At 41.0% G+C, this 22,108-nt stretch overlaps 1 protein-coding gene across 3 annotated transcripts in view; it reads right to left on the bottom strand.

Annotated features, from left to right (window-relative positions):
* The window catches only part of phf2 (PHD finger protein 2), a 76,601-nt gene that overhangs the window by 32,502 nt on the left and 21,991 nt on the right, over positions 1-22,108 (bottom strand). For 2 of the 3 annotated variants that reach the window (XM_086116951.1, XM_086116950.1), the window contains exons 8-14: positions 21,719-21,806; positions 21,513-21,619; positions 14,917-15,008; positions 14,744-14,833; positions 13,461-13,802; positions 6,788-6,901; positions 740-849 (exon numbers count right to left, since the gene is read on the bottom strand). In XM_086116951.1, coding sequence (XP_085973077.1) covers positions 740-849; positions 6,788-6,901; positions 13,461-13,802; positions 14,744-14,833; positions 14,917-15,008; positions 21,513-21,619; positions 21,719-21,806 — 943 coding nt within the window. The remainder of the gene's footprint in view (positions 1-739; positions 850-6,787; positions 6,902-13,460; positions 13,803-14,743; positions 14,834-14,916; positions 15,009-21,512; positions 21,620-21,718; positions 21,807-22,108) is intronic. The other variant, XM_086116952.1, reaches the window with a different exon arrangement.

Raw genomic sequence — 22,108 nt, 5'->3', positions numbered from 1 at the left:
GTTTCATGCATTTTATGCATGATTTGAACAAAATGTTTCAAGTAAATTCAAAATGGCAGTTGTAGAGTTATCGCCACTGATTCAGACCTACTTTAGCAGTTTAACTTTCTTTTCATAAATCATCTGAGCTGTTGTGATTTTGGTGTGATGGTGTCACAGATTATTGATCTTGAAAATAATAATAAATCTTCTCACGTACCCCTGGTTGGGAAACACTGCCCTAAAACACAAATAGAAGTCCATCATTTTTAACTTACTTTGAAATGTAATTTATTTTTTTGCCTTTTTAAAAAACTCCTCCCAGATATTTGATCCCATCAACTTCAAATTTGGGGGGTTTCATCGAAACATGTTTCAAATTAAGTTATTCAAAGCCATTCAATTAATAAAATACTGGATATCAACGTGCAAAAAAAAATCATAATGCTTTCCACACAAATCAAGGCTGGGAATAACTTCCGTATGTTGAATTTCAATTTTCAAACTATATTCCTCAGTAACGCTCTTCAAACATTTCAACAAACCAGCCTGATCTTCAATGAGCCAGTACCTCAATTTTCCAGTACCCTGCCGTGGCCATGCTTGTGAGGTCCCTTTCCAGCTGCTCGCAGCTTTAGTTTTGAAAATGTATTGCTACCGTTCTCATTACTATGGATTTATGATTGTTATTATTCATTTTCAACTTGGGTGGGACTCATCTCTAAATGTTAAATGGCAAACACGGCCATTCAGTACATACCCCAGGATTTTCTTGTGAGCCAGTGTAAAACTGACTTTATTGCCTAAAACTGATGTCCTGTCATATTTGCAGTCCTCTTCCATTTTTAGCAGGGAGTCTGGTTTACTATTCTGTGGGAAAAAAAAGAAAAAAGAAATGTTACATAAACACATAAACATTTACATTGACAGGAAAATACAAAATAATTTGCTACGTGAGAAATTAGGGCTGCAACAATAAATCGATAATCGCGACAAAAATCGATATGTCAAAGTGTGGATAACACATTAAAGTATTGATTTGTTATGGTGCACGATTATTGCATCCATAAACCACTGCGTTGCCGCATCATAATGTCAGTCACTCATTTCGTTGATGTGTAGTGCAGAGTGCAGCGGACGCTGAGCCTGCTTTCATGACATATTGCGGCTCTAAACTAATAATATGCTGAACTTTGATGATATAAACACTGTTGTTTAATGACTGCATTCTGACTAACCAATCACTCATTCCTGAAGCTTTCAAGCATTGAGTGACTATCTATAGAGGCATGTAAGATGAAGAAGGAATGGCATAACTATTAAAAAAAATAAGAGCTTGTTTTTTATCCCAAAAACATATTTATTCCATCCATCCATTTTCTAATCAGCTTATCCTCACTAGGGTCACGGGCATGCTGGAGCCCATCTCAGCTGTCCTTGGGCAGTAGGCGGCGTACACCGTGAACTGGTTGCCAGCCATTCGCAGGGCACACAGAGACGAACAACCATTTGCACTGACAATCACACTGAGGGACAATTTAGAGTGTTCCATTTAGCTACCAAAACCCAAGCATGCACTTGGGTTTTCTCCCAACAACATGCAAACTCCACAATCGAACTCCGGGCCTCTGCGCTATGAGGCAGACATGCTAACCAGTCGACCTCTATGCCCATTTATCAGAATGTGAATCAGCTTTATTGGCCAAGTATGTAGAACACACAAGGAATTTGTCTCCGGTATAACACGCTGCATTAGTATCATCATAAACAATATATATGCTCATGCTAACCAAACAAACTTGCTCTCAGTAAAATTCAAAGTATTACAAGTGCCAATATTTCTGAAGTTATGTTGAACTGACTTTTTTCAACAACTAAAGGGTGCATTCTGACAATGGGTCAAGTTACCGAACAGTTGGAGTGTAGCAGACTAGCATTCCGAACGCACCCCAAGTCTTCTCTTTATATATTATGTGGGGCCTCTCAGCACCACACAGGAGGATTTCAACATGAAAGCGTGAGAAATATATATTGGAGCTCAGTTCAAGGCTGACGAAACCTTTTGAAGCTGAATGTTACTTCTTGGCTACTGATGAATGTATCAGACTACCAGTTTGATACACACTTTTGAAAATTTGCTCAACTTGCCTTGAATCACATGGTATTTTTTGTTCTTATTATTATCGTCAATGAATGAAATTCAATTACGTGAAGACACTGATCATGTTAATAATTGCTCACAATAATTAGGAAACAGAACCAATTTGCACCACGATATTTTTTAGAAATCTGTCAGTATTCACATTTTCAAATCATCACTTATACAACATTCCGAGAAAAATCACAATTTCCCAGCACTGTTGAGCTATTTTTGGAACAGCGAGCTATTGATGTGGTGCTTGGGGGGCTACCTGTTGCACCATTGTTGGTGACCTCTGGCCGCCAGGAGCCGGAACAGAGGACGGCCGCAACACTTGCGCCGCCGGAAACAAGAACGGGAGGCAGTCGCAACATTAGCACCGCTGGAAACAGGAACGGGAGGCGGCCGCAACACGTGCGCCACCGGAAACAGGGACAGATGGCGGCCGCAACACTTGCGTTACCGCAAACAGGGACAGAGGGTGGCCACAACACTTGTGCCGCCGAAAACAAGGACAGAGCGTGGCCGCAACACTTGCGCCGCTGGAGTCGGGGGTGACAGCCGCAACACTTGCTCCGCCGGAATCGGGGGTGGCAGCCGCAACACGTGCGCCGCCAGAGTCAGGGGTGCCAGCCGCATCACTTGCGCCACTGGAGTCGGGGGTGGCAGCTGCAGCACTTGACTGCCGGAACAGGGACAGGTGGCATTGGGACCATGCCTCTGGTCCTGCGGGGTCCAGTTTTGGTTGCATCATTCTGTCATGTTTTGCGAGGTGGTAGAGGTCTCCAAAAAGCAGGGAAGCAGGTAGGAGCAGGGTGGACTGACCAAGATGTATTTAATAAAAATACAAACAGGAGTACATTGGAAAAAACTAACTCAAATACTCGAACAAAGTCCTGAAAACCATAAGAAACCAAAGTAACAAACAAACAAAAAAAACTATGACAAAAACAAAACATGACAGGGGCACACAGACACACAATGATCCGATACCAACACAATGACCAACAGGTGTACCATTTACCACTGCAGGAGGAGCCCTACAGCCCACCTGTTGGTTACAAAAAGAACCACCCAAACAGTTTTAACCCTTTGAACGGAGAGCCGGCCAAGACTTTCCCAATAGTCCGATAGGTAAGTAGGATCTTACAAATAATTGCCATGATCGATTACTTTACTTAGAACAGTTCACCACTGGACAGCAACAGGAACTCATGCGTAGTTGTCTCCGTATGGAAAACGACTTTGTTCAACTGCTTGAAGCGTACAACCAATCAGAAAGTCGCACATACACCATACAAAGGGACATAAAGAAGTGGCCATATTTAAAGGAGATTCAACTGTCACAGATACATGTGGAAATTGTACTCCTAACTGCAAACAATGCACCCAAGCTTATGGGGGATAGGATGGTTCTTAACAGCCAAGGTAGTGAACCTTATTAGGATGGGTGGCGAATGGCCTGCTTCATGATGACTGTATTTCTGACGACTGAAAATCTGCATCATGGCTGTTTGTCAATCACATATCAGTACTGTATCAACAATGGACCACCTGCTCGTTCAGCAATATACACATTACTATCCTAAAATTATGAAGAAACGTGAAATGTTAATTGAGGACAAACCATTCATGGATATGATGAATAGCTTAGTTAAGCTAAAGCAGTGGTCACCAATCCCCGGTCCACGGACCGGTCATTTGGTGCCGGGCCAGACAAAAAGAATAAATAACTTACATTCCTTCCGTTGTATTCATTTTGGAATCTGAAAGATGTTTTATTTTTAAAAATTCTGTTACATCCGTCTACAATATGTCACTCTTGAGGCAGGTGAAGGCGCACTTCTTGGTCACGTGATAGGTTACCGCTAAAATGAAATCCGGGAGCAAGCAAAATGAGTAAAAAAAACAAACGTCTTTGAAAGTTTCTTTGAGAAGGGGAAAAGGCCCAGCCAGGAGACAGAAGAGGAGCCTACGACTTCCAAGAAAAAGAAGGCTGCATTTAATAGACAGTACTTAAAATGCGGATTTATCTCAATGGGAGATTCCCACGCACCAAGCCCACTCTGCATAATATGCAGCGATGGTGAATCGTATTTTTCATGCACTTTTTATTTGCAGCGTATCTTATTTTGAAGGCACATTTAAACGTTCCAAATAGCGACCAGAGAGTGTTGCGGCCAGATAGGTTCCTCGTGTCATGATTCGTGTTTATTATTATGTTTCGAAAATACCACAGTTTTTATTCAGGTCACATCATATTATTTTGATGTATTTATCGGGCCTTAGAGGCTGGTCCCTGAAAATATTGTCTGACATTAAATGGTCCGTGGGGCAAAACAGGTTGGAGACCACTGAGTTAAAGGATGGATACTATGATCTGCCACATGCATACATTCAAATTGGACCATTGTAAGGTGCCAGATGACAGGGAAATGGTAGAACAGCGTGCCAAATCTTTGAATAGGAGGTTCAACAATAACCCCAAATTACCGTGCATTAATCAATTCCATGATTGAAAAAGGATATGCAGAGTCAGTCCCACAACAGAACGTCATCCCAGCCATGGAAAAAGTGTGGTACATATCCCACCATGGAATCTAATACCCCAGGGAAGGAACGTTACATATAGTATTTGAAGGCTCAGGATCCTTTCAAGGTGTTTCATCCAACTCATCCAAGGTCCAAATCTTCGCTTTCGTTTGGAACCAGTAGCTTTCACAGCTGACATTGAGAGTATGTTTCACAGAGTCAAAGTCATCAGATGTGGACTATCTACGATTTGTTTTTTGGCAACAAGGAGATGTCAGCCAAAAGTTGAAGGATTACCGGATGACTGTCCATCATTTTGGTGCCACATCATCTTATCTCAAGTTATGTCCTCAAACAAAGGGCCAAAGACATTCAAGGCAACTTCTCAACTGAGAACTTTGAGACCATGGAGAACAACCTCTATGTTTATGACTGTTTAAAGTCAGTTCCAACAGAGACATGCCATTACTCCAACCAATAATGTCAAAGAAGCCTGTGCCAAGCTAACATAGTGGATGAGCAACAGCAAAAAAATTTAGGACGCTAAAGGCACGTCCCTAGCAGGTGCCAGTCACCAATGAGGTGAAGGTGGGCATGTAAGAGGACGCTAAAGGGACGCCCCTAGCAGGTACCGGTCGCCAATGAGATAAGGGTGGGCGTGTAAGAGGACGCTAAGGCACGCCCCTAGCAGGTACCAGTCACCAATGAGTGAAGGGTGGGCGTGTCAGAGGACGCTAAAGGCACGCCCCTAGCAGGTACCTGTCGCCAATGAGTGAAGGGTGAGCGTGTAGGAGGTGAAGAGAAAAACGTGAGTACATTGTAAAATGGCTAAATAAAGTACAACCGAACTCAGTTTTGCTTCCGTTGCCTTTTTAAAAACTTGTTTTTAGCGTGCGTGCATGCATGCCGTATGTTTAAACTGGCGTATGTTTTACCATGCCTGGCTGCGCCCAATAATACAGTGCGTTTTGTGTATGTGTCAAATACAGAAATAGCACCCCTTACTGAGACTGCGCCCAACAACACGGTGCGCCGAATGGTCGTGAAAATACGGTACATCTCAAGCGAGGACTGGGACAAGGTGCCAAAGTACCTGGATCTGGACACTGAAATCTTGGAGAGTGTCTGAGGAGTTCAATGGTTTTGTTGAGGAAGCAACCATGTACAAGAAGAGGCATACTGTGAACTACTGAGTTTGTGTATGATCCACTGGGATTTGTCGTCTCTTTCTTGTCTACTGGCAAACATATCCTACAGGAGTGTTGCAAGAAAGATTATGGATGGCACGACGAGTTGCTATCTTGGGAACAGGACTTCTGGGATTGAATATAGACCACTTCATAAAGCCACAAACCTTTGGAGCAATTGCCTCAGCCCAACTACACCACTTTTTTTGATGCCTCAGAAAAAGGTTATGGAACAGAATGATAGAATGATATCCACACCAACTTCATAACTCGCATGTATCCAATAAATTAGATGACCATCCCGAGAATGGAACTAACTGCCTCTGTACTGGCAATGAAGATTTTGACCACCTAAAACTTAAGATACAACTTGAAAGTAATGTTCTCCGGACAGATATCACGTCTGTTCTGAAATACATCAAAAATACAAAACATTTGTCACAAACCAAGTAAGGAGGGTCAGAAAAGCAACCCAGGTTACGCAGTGGAGACACGTACATCAAACGTCGCTGGAGACAACCTTCCTTGGCTACAGGTGGTTCACAGGCCCTGCCTTTTTCAGGACACCTCAGAAGAATTGGCCTAAATCGGAGGTTGACTCAACCCCGCTTACTACAGATGGTGCTGAATTGAAAATAACCAAAGTCGCTGTGTGTGTCCCGCGCCTACAGCCTGAAGACGGCTGAGATAGGCTCCAGCATGCTCCTTGACCCTTGTGAAAGAGGATAAATGGATCAAAAAATGGATGGATGGATGGAAGTATTCTCTTTTTATTTATGTTTAACACAACATCCCAACTTCATTATAATTGGGTGTGTATTTACCTACAAGCGGTACAAATTGGGTCGCAAATACCCTGTTTAAGGGGTACTGTAGATGTATATTTGAGGTACTGCCACAGTGACACCTTTATTCTGACAAAAAAAAAAAAAAGAAGAAGAGGTCTCACCTTGTATTTCCATTTTGCTACGGTCTTGGTTTTATTCTGATCCCTAATTTCAAACTTTTCCACATTATTTTGCTTCGTTTCCTTTTCTAAAATTGTCACAATATTCTTCACACCCTGGAAAAAATGAAGGTATTACTTGCTATGTAATAAAATCTCTTTTGCTGAATATTGCTATCTTTGTTAAAGCACAATTATTTCATACAGATTTTATAATGGAGTCAGGGGGACATCCACTGATCAAAAATACACAGTGATCACTGAAATAACTGACGAAAGTACAGTACGAGAAAAACATGTAAAGAGAATAAACTAATGAAAATCAGGCAATGCTTTTGAGTGGCCAACATAATTATTGTAAAACCAAACTATGGAAACTGGCCTTGAGAAAACGAATGAAACCCTTAAGATTTTTGTTGCACAATCTTTTCAAGGGGATCATAGCAATAAAACTTGTTTTAGTATATCTCGAGACTCCATCCCGTCACCATCTGACGGTAGGCATTTCAGTCCACTCATCATGAGCCAAATGCCAGCTTCTTGGGTTAGAAAGGTGCCTTCTCCAGGCTGCATAGTTGCTTCCAGAGATGTTCAATAGGATTTACATCAAGAAGACCACTTCAGAATAATCCAATATTTTGTCCTTACCATTATTGAGTAACATTTGAAGTGTTGTTTTTGCTGTTGGCCAATGACCTGAAGCTGAGACCAAGGTTTCTGTACTGGGAAGCACACTTTAACTCAAAAAGAATACAGTGGTACTTCTACTGACGAACACCTCGTCATATGAAATGTTTTCGTTACGAAATGCCTCAACAGGAAAATATTGCCTCTTGTTACGAAAAATTTTAAGATACGAAAGGTAAAAATACAGTATGGGATGCTAGTGGCAGCTCAGAGTTTCCTGAACGCAACATTCTTATAACTGCTCTGCCATTGGTTATTACCAAGCATCATCCTGGCATCCCATTGGCTTGAGAGGGACCTCTACCCTATGTGTGTAGATAGATATGTGTCGATGCAGCGTCCTCGTCATTCGCCCCTCAGGCCATGAGGTGTTCCAATAGTTTGACATAAATGTGAATCACCCAGAAAAAGTGTTCACCAGTCGGACGATCGCTCACTATGCTGATGTTTGCCTTGGACATTTTCGAAGGATTTTTCAAAGCCCACAAAAGCAAACGTCCTTGGATCAGTTCTTGACAAATCACCAGGCAAAAACCACTCTGAGAGAGAACATGAACTAAAGAGTGCCAAAAAGGACGAGGACGCAGTTAAAAGTTTAATGACCATAATTTTAATTCTCTATTCTTTGTTTTTTACATTACGCACAACTGTCATTTATTGTGCAATAATGTAGTTGTAACATGTATTTGTTACCTATTTTGATTTATTTTCATGCTTTATAAAACATTTCTGTCTGAATTTTGTGGGGCTTGGAACGGATTAGGGCATTTACATGGAAAACGCGTCTCTACGTACAAAATTTTCGATTTAAGAAATTCCTTCCAGAACCAATTAATTTCGTAAGTAGAGGTACTTCGATAGTATTTCGAGTTAATTGTTCCCTGCAATTCCAGAACAGGAAGACCCATGTAATACATTTATAGTAGGTCTAGTTGGGAACCAGCAAATTTGCTGACTTTATTCTTTTTTGGTTTTGTTTTGTTTTAACTTTCTTTCTTCTGTGGCAGGAGTGTTTGGGAGGGAGGGGGGGGGGGTGATTCACCACAGATTTATTTATTTTTTGGTAAAAAACACATATCAATGTAGCATTTTTTGAAGAATGTTTTAGAATATACTGTGTGCGTGCGCGCGCGTGTGTGTGCGTGTGCGTGCGTGCGTGTGTGTGTGTGTGTGTAGGGTTAACATGCCCGTTTGCCTCATAGTGCAGAGGTGCAGAGTCTTCCTGTGTCGAGTTCACATGTTTTCCCCGTGCCTGTGTGGGTTCTATCCATGTACTCCGGTTTCCTCCCACATTCCAAAACCACCATCCAAATTGAACCTTGGTGCATTTGTGAGCATGAATTGTTGTTCGGCGATGTGTGCCATGCGATTGGCTGGCAACCCCGCCTAATGCCCGAAGACAGCTGGGCAAGGCTGCAGCATGCCTACGACCCTTGCAAGGATAAGCCGATTAGAAATTGGATATATTCATGTGCATACCCATGTGAAGAGGTACACGCGGCCAGGAGAAAAAACGATGTTCTCCGGGTCAACTCTCAGTGGCAACGTAGTAAGACTGAAGCAGAACTTAACCTCGGCTGAGACAGAGCAAGACTGGAAGAGTATCTGAGAGAAGGAAGCGTCACACAGTAACAACACCCATGGCTGGCAGACTTGCAAGCAGAGTACAGCAACATCCCAGAATTAGTACTCATAACAGTGGCAGACAACCAAGCACGAGTCTTGGAAGATGAAGAACTGAACAGTACCAGGGCCATGATTCATGCCTACTGTTTTGGAAGTTTTTGTTGTTTTTGAAGAGACCTGGGACAGCCAACCCACGGCTCTTTGGCTGGTTCAGTGCAGCTCCTGGCGCGGGGGTTGGGGGGCTTTATATGTGTGTCAGTGTGTTTCGGTTTCGTTCATGTGAGGGGCCGTTCCGGCTGTTGCTCATCGTGGCGTGCGTGCGTGCATTGCGCGCGTGTGCATGGTTGGGCGCCTGCGTGCATGTCTGCGTGCGTGTGTATGAGCTTGCAGCTGCACGATTGGGTCGATCACGGGAGGTTGATTGCTTCAAAAGTCGATCTTTAGTCAAAAAAGAAAAATTCTGGATTGAGTGAACCTCAAAGCCTCAAAACCTTGATCGTGCTCGACACTAATTATTGTGACTTTTCGGGAAAGGGCGTGAAAAATACGGTGTCGCAAGGTCTGATGCTTCACATTGACACTAAAAGCTGATGTAACTTGACCCTGATGATTCGATCTCCTCAAAATCTTTCGAATTTGATAGACCAGGCCTGAAGGCAGCTATGGTTGTACATTTAGCTTAAAATGTTGAGGTATATGCAACAGCCTAAGACAAAAAAATAATCACTTGGAGCCGTATGCTAAATTTAAAGGGAAGTCTGCCATTTGAAATTTATGATGAAATTCGGCGTCGCCTCGTCTTTGTAAGCTGCTTTAACTATACCCGCATGATCCTATCTTGTCAAAATTGTCTAGGCATGAAGACGCTGACGAACATATTTTTCATCGTAGTGATAGCACCCTCAACTGGCAAAAAGAAATATATTTTTTGATGTTTTTCTGGCAGCGCGTTAATCAGAGTGTTACAGCCTATATGATGTGGCAACATGAACTTTGGGAGTTTTTTTACGAATGGATGTTGCTGTGACAACATGTTTGCCGGGAAAATAGCACTGTCTCAGGAAACTCTGTCAAAATATCGGGGATGCACTTCAAATGTTTACGCAATAACGGCACACACAGCTGCATTTCCCTTGCCGTCTGTGTTGAGGAGTAAGGACTGTCCACAAATTACATGTTTCAGGGTGTAATACAGTGTGTGGCACAAATCACCATATATAAACTAAAATATTTCTGTTTTATTCTGACTCTTGTCTTAGCTGGAAATAGTAGAGCTTTGCATACTAGACCTAGATATGTATTTAATATAATATACAGTGACCCGTCGTTATTTCGCGGTTCGTTTATCGCGGCTTCAGTGCATCACGGATTTTTTCAAACATATTCATTAAAAAAAATAATGTTTTTTTTTCATATACGTGTAGTACAGTACTATATGTTGCTCTATGTGACTCGCTGCTGCTTTGCTGACTTTTGCAGCGTCTCGCGGACCGTTTGCAGACTTTTTGTGGACTTGAAAAAATATATATATGCTTACTGTATTTTGTTATTCATAAACTAACCTAACTTATGCATGTTTAAATCTATTAGTATACAGGATTAAGTCATGTTAATTACTTCAAAATTTACTTCTACATGCATGCATACCATTAAACTTGGCCTTATAAATATAATGTACATGGACCTATATGGAGGGGGGGGTTCTACTTCGCGGATTTTCGTTTATCGCGGGTGGTTTTGGTCCCCATTAACCGCGATAAATGAGGGATTACTGTACATATAAAATACATATAATATGTATTTATCTTTTTCATTCCATTCGGTGTAGTCGTACGCAGTGGAAGACCAAATCTTACTGCAGCACAAAAAGTGATCTGTCATTGTGGAGTAATAGAAGACATTTAAAAGTGACATAAATATTCACAAAAATTACTGAAAACGCCTGATATAGCCTGAACATAATTTACATGTTTTCCTCGTTGAATATTGCCATAGAATATCAGTATAAAATATTTTGAGGTAGATATATGAAGCAATTTAAAAAGTAAACGAGAGCTGTTCAGAAACACTATACATCCTTCATTGTTCTGTGAAGAAAGGGCAGTTACAATATTTTTTTGTAGAATATGGTAAAAGTGTTGTTAGTTTTTTTTATCAACTCAACAGTACATATAAAGCACTTAAAAATAATTCATACAACAAAAAATAAAACAAATGAATAACAAAGACAATAAAAAGCAAAATATACAATAAAACAAATTCATAACAAAGACAGTAAGAAGCACAAAAACAGTAAAACTAAAATCAAGACTGATGCTGAGTCAAAATCCAAAGAGTAAAAATGAGGTTTAAGACAAGTTTTAGAGACAGGCAGCTAGGGGGCTTGCCAAACGTTCAGCGGGAAGTCATTCCAAAGGGACCAGCAATGGAAAAGGCTCGATCCCCTTTGAGCCTCCACTTAGGCCTCAGTACCTGTAATATGTCTATCTATGTATCTATGGGCAAAAATTTGATATTCAAAAATTCATAATTCACTTCCTGTTCATTTTAGCATGTCGCTGCAATGAACTTTTTTGTACATCTCGGGGTGCTAAACATGCCTTGCCAATTTCCCTAGGCCTAGGTCAAATGTACCAGGATTGTTTGTTTTTTTTCACAGTAGGTGGCACAACAGAGCCATTTTGTTTTCACCGTTTTTGACAACTTTAAAATACAAAATTTTTCATCAGGCTCAATGACTGTGCTAAATTTCTAACATGCTCAGGCCCCCAAAATACAACTCATTTCAGGGGGAAAAAAAATTACAAAAACATTAGGGACCTCAGAGCAGTCATTGATCGGGTCCTCATAATAAAAATAATCACTTCTACAAAAACAATAGGGACATTACAACGGTCACTGCTGAGACTTTAATAATAGTAAATCATAAGAATAATAATTTCTAGATAAACAATAGCCAACTTCCAAGGTTCACTGCTCGGGCCCTAATTATACGAGGCTACACAATGGTATTGCAATAAAACAATAACAATATTGTTTTATGACATTAAATTAATACCGTATTGGCTCGAATATAAGACAGTGTTTTTTGCATTGAAATAAGACTGAAAAAGTGGGGGTCGTCTTATATTCGTGGTCTAGACGTTATACCTATTCACGACGCTAGATGGCGCCAGATATCATTGAAGCGAATGCTGAACTTGACTTCCCAGGCCAAAGTGAACCTCTGCCATGAAGAATAAAATTAAAAATAGCGTTAGCACGAATAAGAAAAATAAAAAATAGCGGTAACAAGGAAAAGAGAAGAAAATAATAGAAGAGATAACAGAAAATGGAGAAACATAGTGACAATCTGGAGAAAGGTGGGTCAATGATTGGCCAGGTTAATGGGCAGCTGAGGAGAAGTTATGATGTAATTTACATTTCAAAAACCAGAAGCCATTCAATTACGAATGTGATTGCACTTTAGATTTGAATGAGGCAAAATAACATGCTGTTTCTCTCAAATATATTGTTATAATCATTTGTTTCAGATGTACTGTAATTATTTTCTGTATAAAAATGTATTTGGTGTTCAAAGTCTTTTTTCAAACTTGAGTCTTGAAAAGAGGGGGTCGTCTTATAATCAGTGCCGTCTTATATTCGGGCTAATACGGTATTTAAGATTAGGTCCACTCTTTTTTTATTTATTTTTTTCACCACAGACCACGAGTACATCAGAACGTATTTTGATGGACGGGCGAAGCCCTGTCGCAGAGACATGGAGATAACCGTTTCGCCGGTGGCTCTACTGTACGCATTGGGCCACCGTTCTCACATCGAACATAAAGTTAGTCGGGAGCAAGGCAAGTGAAGCTGGCCAAGTAAAGCCAGCCATCACACAAGTCATACTATCCACTAATAACAATGCCTGACCTCACTTTTGTTTTGAAGTTGGCCCTCGTAACCAATCACTGTGGCGGCTGATTTGACTTCGAACTGAGGCTGGCCTGACCGCAGTCAAGCTGACTGACTGAGTGGCAATATGCTTTGCCGTGCAAAAGCGCGATGCCTGACTTGAACTGGAGTGCAATATTCGATTTCCAGTGCTCATGCGCACTGGCGCGCACACACACACACACACACACATACATACAGTGGTCGATTGGTGTGCATGCTTATCTCACAGTGCTGAGGTCATGGGTTTGATTCCGGGCCCCGCCCTTCCTGAGTGGAGTTTGCATGTTCTTTTTTTTTTTTTTTCCGATGATAAGTTATTTCAGTGACCACTTGTTTTTGTCCTTTGACAGAAGTGTACCAACAATTTATTAACTGTACTAAACTGAAAAAAAAATTAATCATAATAATCTGCCAATCTTCTTACCTTTGGCTTCTTTGGCTGTTCCATTTTACTTAAGATGTCCTTTGCATGGGACTCCAGAGCTTTGAAACTAGAGGATTTAGGTGGAGGGGGTGAATCTTGTATATTTATAATTTTCTTCTTATCTCCGTCTTTGGCCTTGAATGATTTCGGAGATTTCGGAGTCATGGTCGACTTTGGGGGATTATGTGACCTGTGGAGTTTGGCGGGGTTGTAGACTTTCTTTCTGACTATCTCAAAGCTCGGTGAGGGAACCTGAGCTGGTGAAACAGGATCTTCAGGATCAGAGTGGGGTGATGGAGGACCCTCCAATGGCACCTCACTCTTCATGGCTTTAGTCGCATTCTTGAGACAGAAAGAGAGCAATGACTGAATCATCGTTACATAAATCAACCAACAGGACATTTATATTTGAAAGTCATTGATTAGTTTGGGTTTAACAAGCTGGTTATAGTTTATATACTGAAGTTACCCTATGGAGTGTTCTATAAGCCAGTGGGGTTCTCGAAGGCAGCGGTCCCCAACCTTTTTTGTGTCACGGACCAGTTGAGACAAGTATGTGCTGTTTGCGGACGGGCAACCATTATTTCTATACCTTTGAAATTGCCAGTTGTAAAGCGCTGGTAATTATTACATAATTATCAAGTAATTTAACATTTTCTAACGTGCATTTTTTTCATTCATTTCATACAGTTTTATTCAACAGTACAACAAAAGTATAATAATATAAAATAATACAGTGAACTACTAAGAAATAGGAAAAAGGAATAATAAATACACCTTTTAATGTAAACAATCCTTTTTAAGTAATGTTACTCCAAACGGCGTTAGCATCATCGCTACTTGCAAATGTGACTGATCAAAAGATGACACGATTATTGCTTCATCTTAGAGAGAGATATAGGTAAAGAGATATTTTAGAGGGTAATGGCACATTTACAGTACTGACAAATTCCATCAAATGTATGTAAAATGTCAACATAAACGTCAAACGCCTCTCAAACTGAGCCGCATTTTAGCAAATCGAATTGTAATCACGCTGAGTCGAACCGAATCAAATCGTTCCATTTTCAAATCAAACCATCCTTGCATCGTTTTGCACTCCACATGTCATCTTTTTGTGGAGGGATACACACCCCGAGATTTTATACGTTACTTTACAATGTGATCATGTTATTAAGAGGTGGATTAGGTAACTTAAAATACCCACTGAAGGCTCAGGTCCAAAAGACACGTGTTTAATTTATTATATTGTGTAATCTTTGGACCAAACACAATACAAGTACCTCTGAGATTCTAATCTCTCTGGCAAGATCTTTGATGAGCTGTAAGGGTTTCATGTTTTCTGGAAGCTCATCTTCATGTTCTAAGAGGGCCTTTAAAGAGGAAAAATACATATTAAAATGTTTAGAAAATAAAACATGATAGACAACATGTGTCCAACCCTTTGTGTTCATACCTGCTTTTTTGTCCATGCTCTGAAAGCTCCGTTGATGATTTTGGCACCATGGATCAGATATGGTGCTGGCTGCTTATTTGCTTTATGTAAGCCTGCATAAACAGAAATCAACAGTTATTAATTACTGAAAAAAATACTATGACCAAATTATTCAAGTGTAAGGTGACCAAAATGAGGAAACATACCAAAGAAAGACCAACAAAGGGTGCTTATTGTATTGTTTATGTACAGGTAAGATTGTCCCTGATTTACCAATTCTCAACTCAAGTCAACTTTATTTGGATAGCACCTGATCATACAACATTCAAAGTGCTGTACAGTTTAAAATAAACCAATAAAACCTGACAACAAATATAGACCCTCTGCTCCCACCTTACGTGCCACCCACGCACTCCCTCCTCTTGACATTCAACCAGCCAACGGATCTCCCCCCCAAATAAGCACCATTAGACCATTAATTATAAATAAATGGCTAAAAACATGCCTGAGCGCAGGCAATAAGAGTGAGGATACGCCATTTTCATGGGGGGGTCCCCGCCAGTAGCAATGCCCAGCTTCAGCTGCAGGGACCTCACCACAGGGGCAATCCCAACTCAGGCAGACGGAGGGGTCCCTTTTCCGCTGAGCCAGGACCTCCCCATGGGCAGCATCCCAACCAGAGCTAAACATAGCTCTGAGTGTTGCTGACCCTCAGTGGGGAACACTGAAGTTATAACAGCATTAAATAAGTTATATGAAGGTAAAAACAATGAATGAAGAACAGAATAAGATGATGTGGAGCCAAAGACATGAGGATCAAACAGAATAGGAAAATGACAAAATAACCAAAATAAGGACGACCTTGTATCAAAAAAAAAAAAGACATAAGTCTGAATAAAATGAATGAGCAAAAGATAACTATAATAAAAATAAATAAACCAAATAATAAAAATCATCTAAATGCTAAACTAAAAGGGTGGGTCTTTTGAGCCTCTTTTTAAAATATCAACGTTCTCCAGCAGGCCATTCCACAAATGTGTGCCGTAAACTTTGAACAATGCCTCACTGTGGAGTTTAACTTCTGGGATTGCTCAAAGGCCAGTGTCAGAGGACTCCAGGTTACACAAGGGTTGATACTGTAAAATCAGATAAATAAGAAGGACCATTAAGAGTTTTATAAATCAGTAAAAAAACCTTTATCCCAAAACACACAGGGAGCCAATGCGACTTTATGACGCGCTTGTGGTCTTTGAACCAGTGGCACCAGTCAATCGTGATATACAGTGGAGTGAACAAGTATTTGATACACCGCTGATTTTTTAAGTTGCCCCACTTTCAAAGGAGGTAGAGGTCTGTAATTTGTCCCTAAGGTACTCTTCAACTACGAGGGACAGACTCGAAAACAAAAATGGATGGGGCCATGTAGCGTGAGATCTTGGCCAACAATTACCATCCCTCAGTAAGAGTATTGAAGATAGATTGTGGCTGAGTCTTCCAGCATGACAACGACCCGAATCACACGGCCAGGGCAACGAAGGAGTGGCTCCGTAGAAAGTATCTCAAGGTCCTGGAGTGGCCTTGCCAGTCCCCAGATCTGAATCCAATAGAAAATGTTTGGAGAGAGCTGAAAGTTCGTGTTACCCAGAGACAGCCGTGAAACCTGAACACTCAGGAGAAGATCTGTATGGAGGAGTGGGCCAAAACCCTGCTGCAGTGTGTGCAAGCCTGGTGAAGAACTATAGAAAACCTCTGATCTCTGTAGTTGCGAACAAAGGTTTCTGTACCAAATATTGAGGTTGATTTGTCTGATGCATCAAATACTTATGTCCTGCAATAAAATGCAAATTAATTATTTAAAAATCATCGACTGTTATTTTCTGGATTTTACAGACCGCTACCTTCTTTGTAAGTGGGAACACTTCAAAAAAAACAGCAGTGTATCAAATACTTGTTCTCCCCACTGAATGGTTAAGACATGTTTGTAAACAATCAGGATGTCGAAGACTTTGAAACGGAATGGAGGACATATAATTACCGCTCAAATGCCCGAGGGTTATTTCAAATGCGCCCCACGACGGTAAATATACCCGCAGATACTACACCGTTGCAGATATTTAGTTACATTTTTACTGAGGAACTCCGGGTGCACCTCGTTACTGAAACCAGGGTTTTTCCTGCGTTCAAAATTTTGTGCCGCACCCAGCCAGACCGATTGATATTGGTCAATAACAACGTAAAGCTCCAGCTGTGCTGATTGAGCAATTGATGTTCCTCTGCGGCAGCGATGTATTTTAACTGTAGTTGCAGGAATTGTGCCACTATAGAGGCGATATATCAACAGCTGTGCACAGGAAAAACTTGAAGGAACTACCGAAGAATAAACAGATCGATCGGCATCCTGATTTTCCCTAGTGGAGTCCACAGACAGGTAAATATTGCCCGATTTGTTTTCAAATCATGTATGTTGTGTTCATTCAAATAAAAGTTTTCATTCTAATCAAAGTACAGTGAAACTCCTCTAGAACGAAACCTACATGGGCGAAAATACCCCCTTATGTGAAAAAATCTTCATGCATTAACACAATTCCCATTCTCCTGCCCCCCCATACGACGAAAACCCCCTGTTGCGTTATACAAAATAATTTTCTCTGCTCCAGCCTCGCGAAGACGTTCACTACAACGAAGTCTTATCCAACAGAGACCTCTACTGCTTCGTTCGAAAAAAGGCAACAGCAACCACCACACTGGTTTACATAGTGAACGATGTTTATTTCCGTCACAGCTGTGAGTTTCCTGGACTCAACATACTCATAGCTGCTCTGCCATTGGCTTACAGAGCATCATCCTGGCCTCCGATTGGCCAAGAGGGACCTCACTGTCTATGTGTGTAGATACTGAAGCTAGATCCGAAGCATCCGATTAACTGCTCAGAGTAAATTGCTTATGGCTTGACGGACATTCAAATAAACGAACGTTTCCTCGACTGCTTTACTTGTTATCATACTAAAAACAGCCACGGGACGCTTCGTAGTCCTCGATGGCCATAGTTAGCTCTCGAAGGCTAAAAACCTTCCGCTAACTGGAGCGCTAATGAGAGAGAAGCGCTCCAGTTAGCGGAAGGTTTTTAGCCTTCGAGAGCTAACTATGGCCATCGAGGACTACGAAGCGTCCCGTGGCTTACGCTAACTGGAGCGCTAATGAGAGAGAAGTGCTCCAGTTAGCGAAAGGTTTTTAGCCTTCGAGAGCTAACTATGGCCATCGAGGACTACGAAGCGTCCCGTGGCTGGCTTAAAAGTTCATTGCATGCCAGGAAGTATTTGTTATTGTTAGATTCAGACGAGCATGGACGTTGCATTGCTAAAATGGCTACAAAACGGACCTTTGGATGTCAAGCAGCTAAGACAAGAAGAGCTTGCTGGAAGAGAGGGTAAAAGTGATCAAAAAGAAAGGCAGAGCAAGCAAAATAAAAGACATTATCCAAGAAATTGATGTAAGTGAAAGTGAATGCTGATCGTAAATTTCGCAATTTCTTTCCCTTTTTTTCTTTCTACACTTACAATATGAAGTGTCAAATAAGTGTGTGCTCATTCTTATGCACTATTGGAATAAAAATAGAGTACACATACGTTTGTGTGTGCGTGTACACATTGGTTTGTGTGTGTGTGTGTGTGTGTGTGTGTGTGTGTGTGTGTGTGCTTACATCTGAGATCAAATTTGCTACAGTGAAAAACCCCCTGTCATGAAAGATTTCTTGCTGCAAACATGATTTCGTTGTCGAGGAGTTTCACTGTAATTATGATTTTTCACGTTGCAGATATAGCAGGGAAAATCAGCCACTCGCGAGGAGGAAAGCCAGCTCCAGAGCTTAGAAATTAATTTCCCTGGACAAGACAGCAGCACAGGAGGACATGAACAACAGTGCTCATTGTGCTTCCCGTGCAAACAGATTACCGGTAATAGAGACAGAACAAGAATCTTCAAGATGTAGTTTCCCAACACATGTCGCAGGACAAGTTCATGCCAATATGGAGGTTAGACCAATAAGAATGAATTTTGATAGTGAAAAAATAACAAATAATTGCTGTCTTATATTACGTTATGCCTCATTATTATTATTCACGAACAGCACGTATTATTCGGGTCCGAGCAGTGACGAGCTATTAGGTACCTATTGTGTTTTTTTTTCTAAGAATTATTTTTATTATTATCAGGGATGCGGCCCAAGCAGCAACCTCTCCAAGGTCCTTCATATTTTTTTAAAAATTATTATTATTATTATTAGGGCCAGAGCAGCAATATTGGAGGCTTTTCAAGCATGAACTGACGGTTTAAGTGCACACCAAAGCATCACAATTGGATTCAAATCCAGATTTTGACTTGGCCACTCCAAAACCTTAATTTTGTTTTTTTTTTAGCCATTCAGAGGTGGACTTGCTGGTGTGTCTCGGATCATTGTCCAGCAGTATGAGCCAAGAGCTCTTGAGTTTGAGGACGCAAACTGATTGTCGGATCTTCTTCTACAGAAATTTCTGGTAAACAGCAGAATTCATTGTGCCATCAATCACAGCAAGTTGTCCAGGTCCTGAGGTAGCAATCAACCACAGGCCATCACACTGCCACTGCCATGCTTCATTGTTGGGTTAATGTTCTGTGCCAATTTTACCCCAGACGTAATGGGCTGCACATCTTCCAAAAAGTTACATTTGTGACTCATCAGTCCACCCAATGTTTTTAAAAAAGTCTTGAGTATCAGGGTGTCTTTTGGCAAATGTGAGATGAGCCTTTGTGTTCTTTTTGGACAGCAGTGGTTTTTGCCAGGGAACTCTCCCCTGCCATTTTTGGCTCGTGTCTTTATTATGGTAGAGTCGTGAACAGTGACCTGAAATGAGGCTAGCGAAGTCTAGAGTACCTTGGGTGGTGTTCTAGGTTCTTTTGTAACCTCCTCGAGGAGTCATTGTCGTATTCGACCACTCCTAGGAACGTTTGTCACTTTTTCCAGTTTTATCCATTTCTGGATAATGGCTCTGACAGTGGTTTGCTGAAGTCAGAGAGACCAGGAGATTGCTTTGTAACCTTTTCCAGACTGATAGTTTTCAATAACTTTTTTTCTAATTTCTTCTTGAATTACCTCGGATCGTGGCATGATGTGTTTATTTCTTGAGATCTTGTCGCCTACTTCACTTTGTATGACAGATTCTATTTATGTGATTTCTTAATTCAACAAATGTGGTGCTAGGGTGGTGCGTGGGAAGTTGAACTCGGCTTTCACAAAACTGTCATAGTCACAGTCACTTTGTGATTTAACAAGTGAGTGCAATTAACTTTTCACATAGGGACCGGTAGTTTGGGATTTTTTTTTTTTTTTGTGCATTCATAAATTAAAATGGCATTTCGAAACTGCATTTTATATTTCCTTGGGTAGTCTCTGTGTGATAATACTGAATTGATGAACTGAAACGTTTGTATGTGATAAATATGCAAATAACACAGAAATCAGGAAGGAGGCAAACACTCTTTCACAGCCCTGTACATCATCTAACTCAGGGGTGCCCAAACTTTTTGGACCAAAGATCTACTTTTCGATCAACTAACCTCACGGGATCTACCCTTACCGGCACGCGCGCGCACACGCGCACACACACACACGCACGCCATGATGAGAAACAGCCTGAAACGGAGGAATGCGATGCACTTTTGCAGCCTGTTAACTATCGTAGCTCACACGTACCGTTTTAAAGTGCTTCCCTGGGCCCTCCTTGGTTCCTATTCTTTGCCCGAGCCCTCGGTGAATTGTACACGAAGCAAACTCTGAATGAGAATAATGACGATAAAAGATAGAGCGCAACAGCTCTGATCACAAGCTGCAACTGCAGACTGCTGAGCGCTAACAACTTCCAGTGACGTAATCACGCGGCACCGTAAATTCAAGATTTACCTGCTTTATTTTATTTTTTAAATATTTATTTTGTGAAAATGAGACTGATAGGATGATTAGGGTGCAGCGTACAGTACATTAACACAAAAAATATATTACTAACATGTACAAAGACACACAAATGGTTGTTTGTTTTTTTTCTCCTCGACACTCCTCGGATCTACTTGGTACCTGTCTTAGATCTACCGGTTGATCAGGATCGACGTAATGGACACCCCTGATCTAACTTGTTACGATCTTACGGGAATTGCACAGGTGTGATATTGGTTTGGCCACCATGTGCCTGTCTGAGTTTGCTCACTGTGGTCCCAGGGAAGCACAGAGAGTCTGTGTGAATGCTCAGATGCATGGAAAATTTGAGGGAACATTGCTTATTATAAATGCGGATTTGAATGCACTGATGGCACTGAGGTCGCTGCACAATAAAAAGGGAAACAATTAGTGTGACCACAGAAAATAGTAGTTATCCCACTGCACTCACAATTGCTTCCAACAGTATTGGATAAGCGAGGCCAAAATTTTTATCCATGCTTGGAAACATTTAGTTGTGACATCATAAGATGAATAAGGAAAGGGTTTTTCCCTTCAACTTTTATCTCCACGTGTAAATTTGGATTGCCCCATTACAGAACATATCACAGCAAAATGTGGCATTTGTCTTTCCATGAAATTAAGCGTTCACCTTTGAATCGTTCAAGGAGATGACGTCCCACGTACCAACATGCTGTCTCAAAGTTGGGAAATGGGGTGAGGGTTTTCACCTTTAGTCGCTTTTCAATGTCATTTGCTCTAAGGAAAATCAACAGAACTGCTTTAGCACAAGTGTAGACAAAATGCTATCAAACAACAATACAAGGCAGAATAAAGGGTCATTTTGTGTGTGCAGACCTCATCTGCATCTCCACGTTCAGGTTGTGGACAAAATGGCCAGAGAATGCCAAGCAGTCAACCGGTGTCAGAATTGCATTGATCCAACCTGAACAAATGCAGACAACATTTCAAAGAAAAGTAGAAAACAAACAACCGTGTATGATGTCATAGATAAGCTACACATCACACTGCAGGTAGCCAACTTATTTTTAAATGGAGCATTAATGCAGCATTAAAATAACGTACAACCAACAACATTATTAAAAATACAGAACTCTATAAATGGTTAAAATTTTCCACCCGATTTATTCTTCAATTTGGGGAAGAGAAATCTGATTATGATTTTGTAGAAATTAAGAAGTGTCTGTATGAGAGTTGTTAGCGCACAAAAATATGTCTCGATAAATA

Source organism: Hippocampus guttulatus, chromosome 8 (assembly GCF_054856545.1).
Source record: "Hippocampus guttulatus isolate MCC_2025c chromosome 8, RoL_Hgut_1.0, whole genome shotgun sequence".
Lineage (NCBI taxonomy): Eukaryota > Metazoa > Chordata > Actinopteri > Syngnathiformes > Syngnathidae > Hippocampus > Hippocampus guttulatus.
Note: the sequence above shows the minus strand (reverse complement) of the source record. Positions and strands in the feature narration are given on the sequence as shown.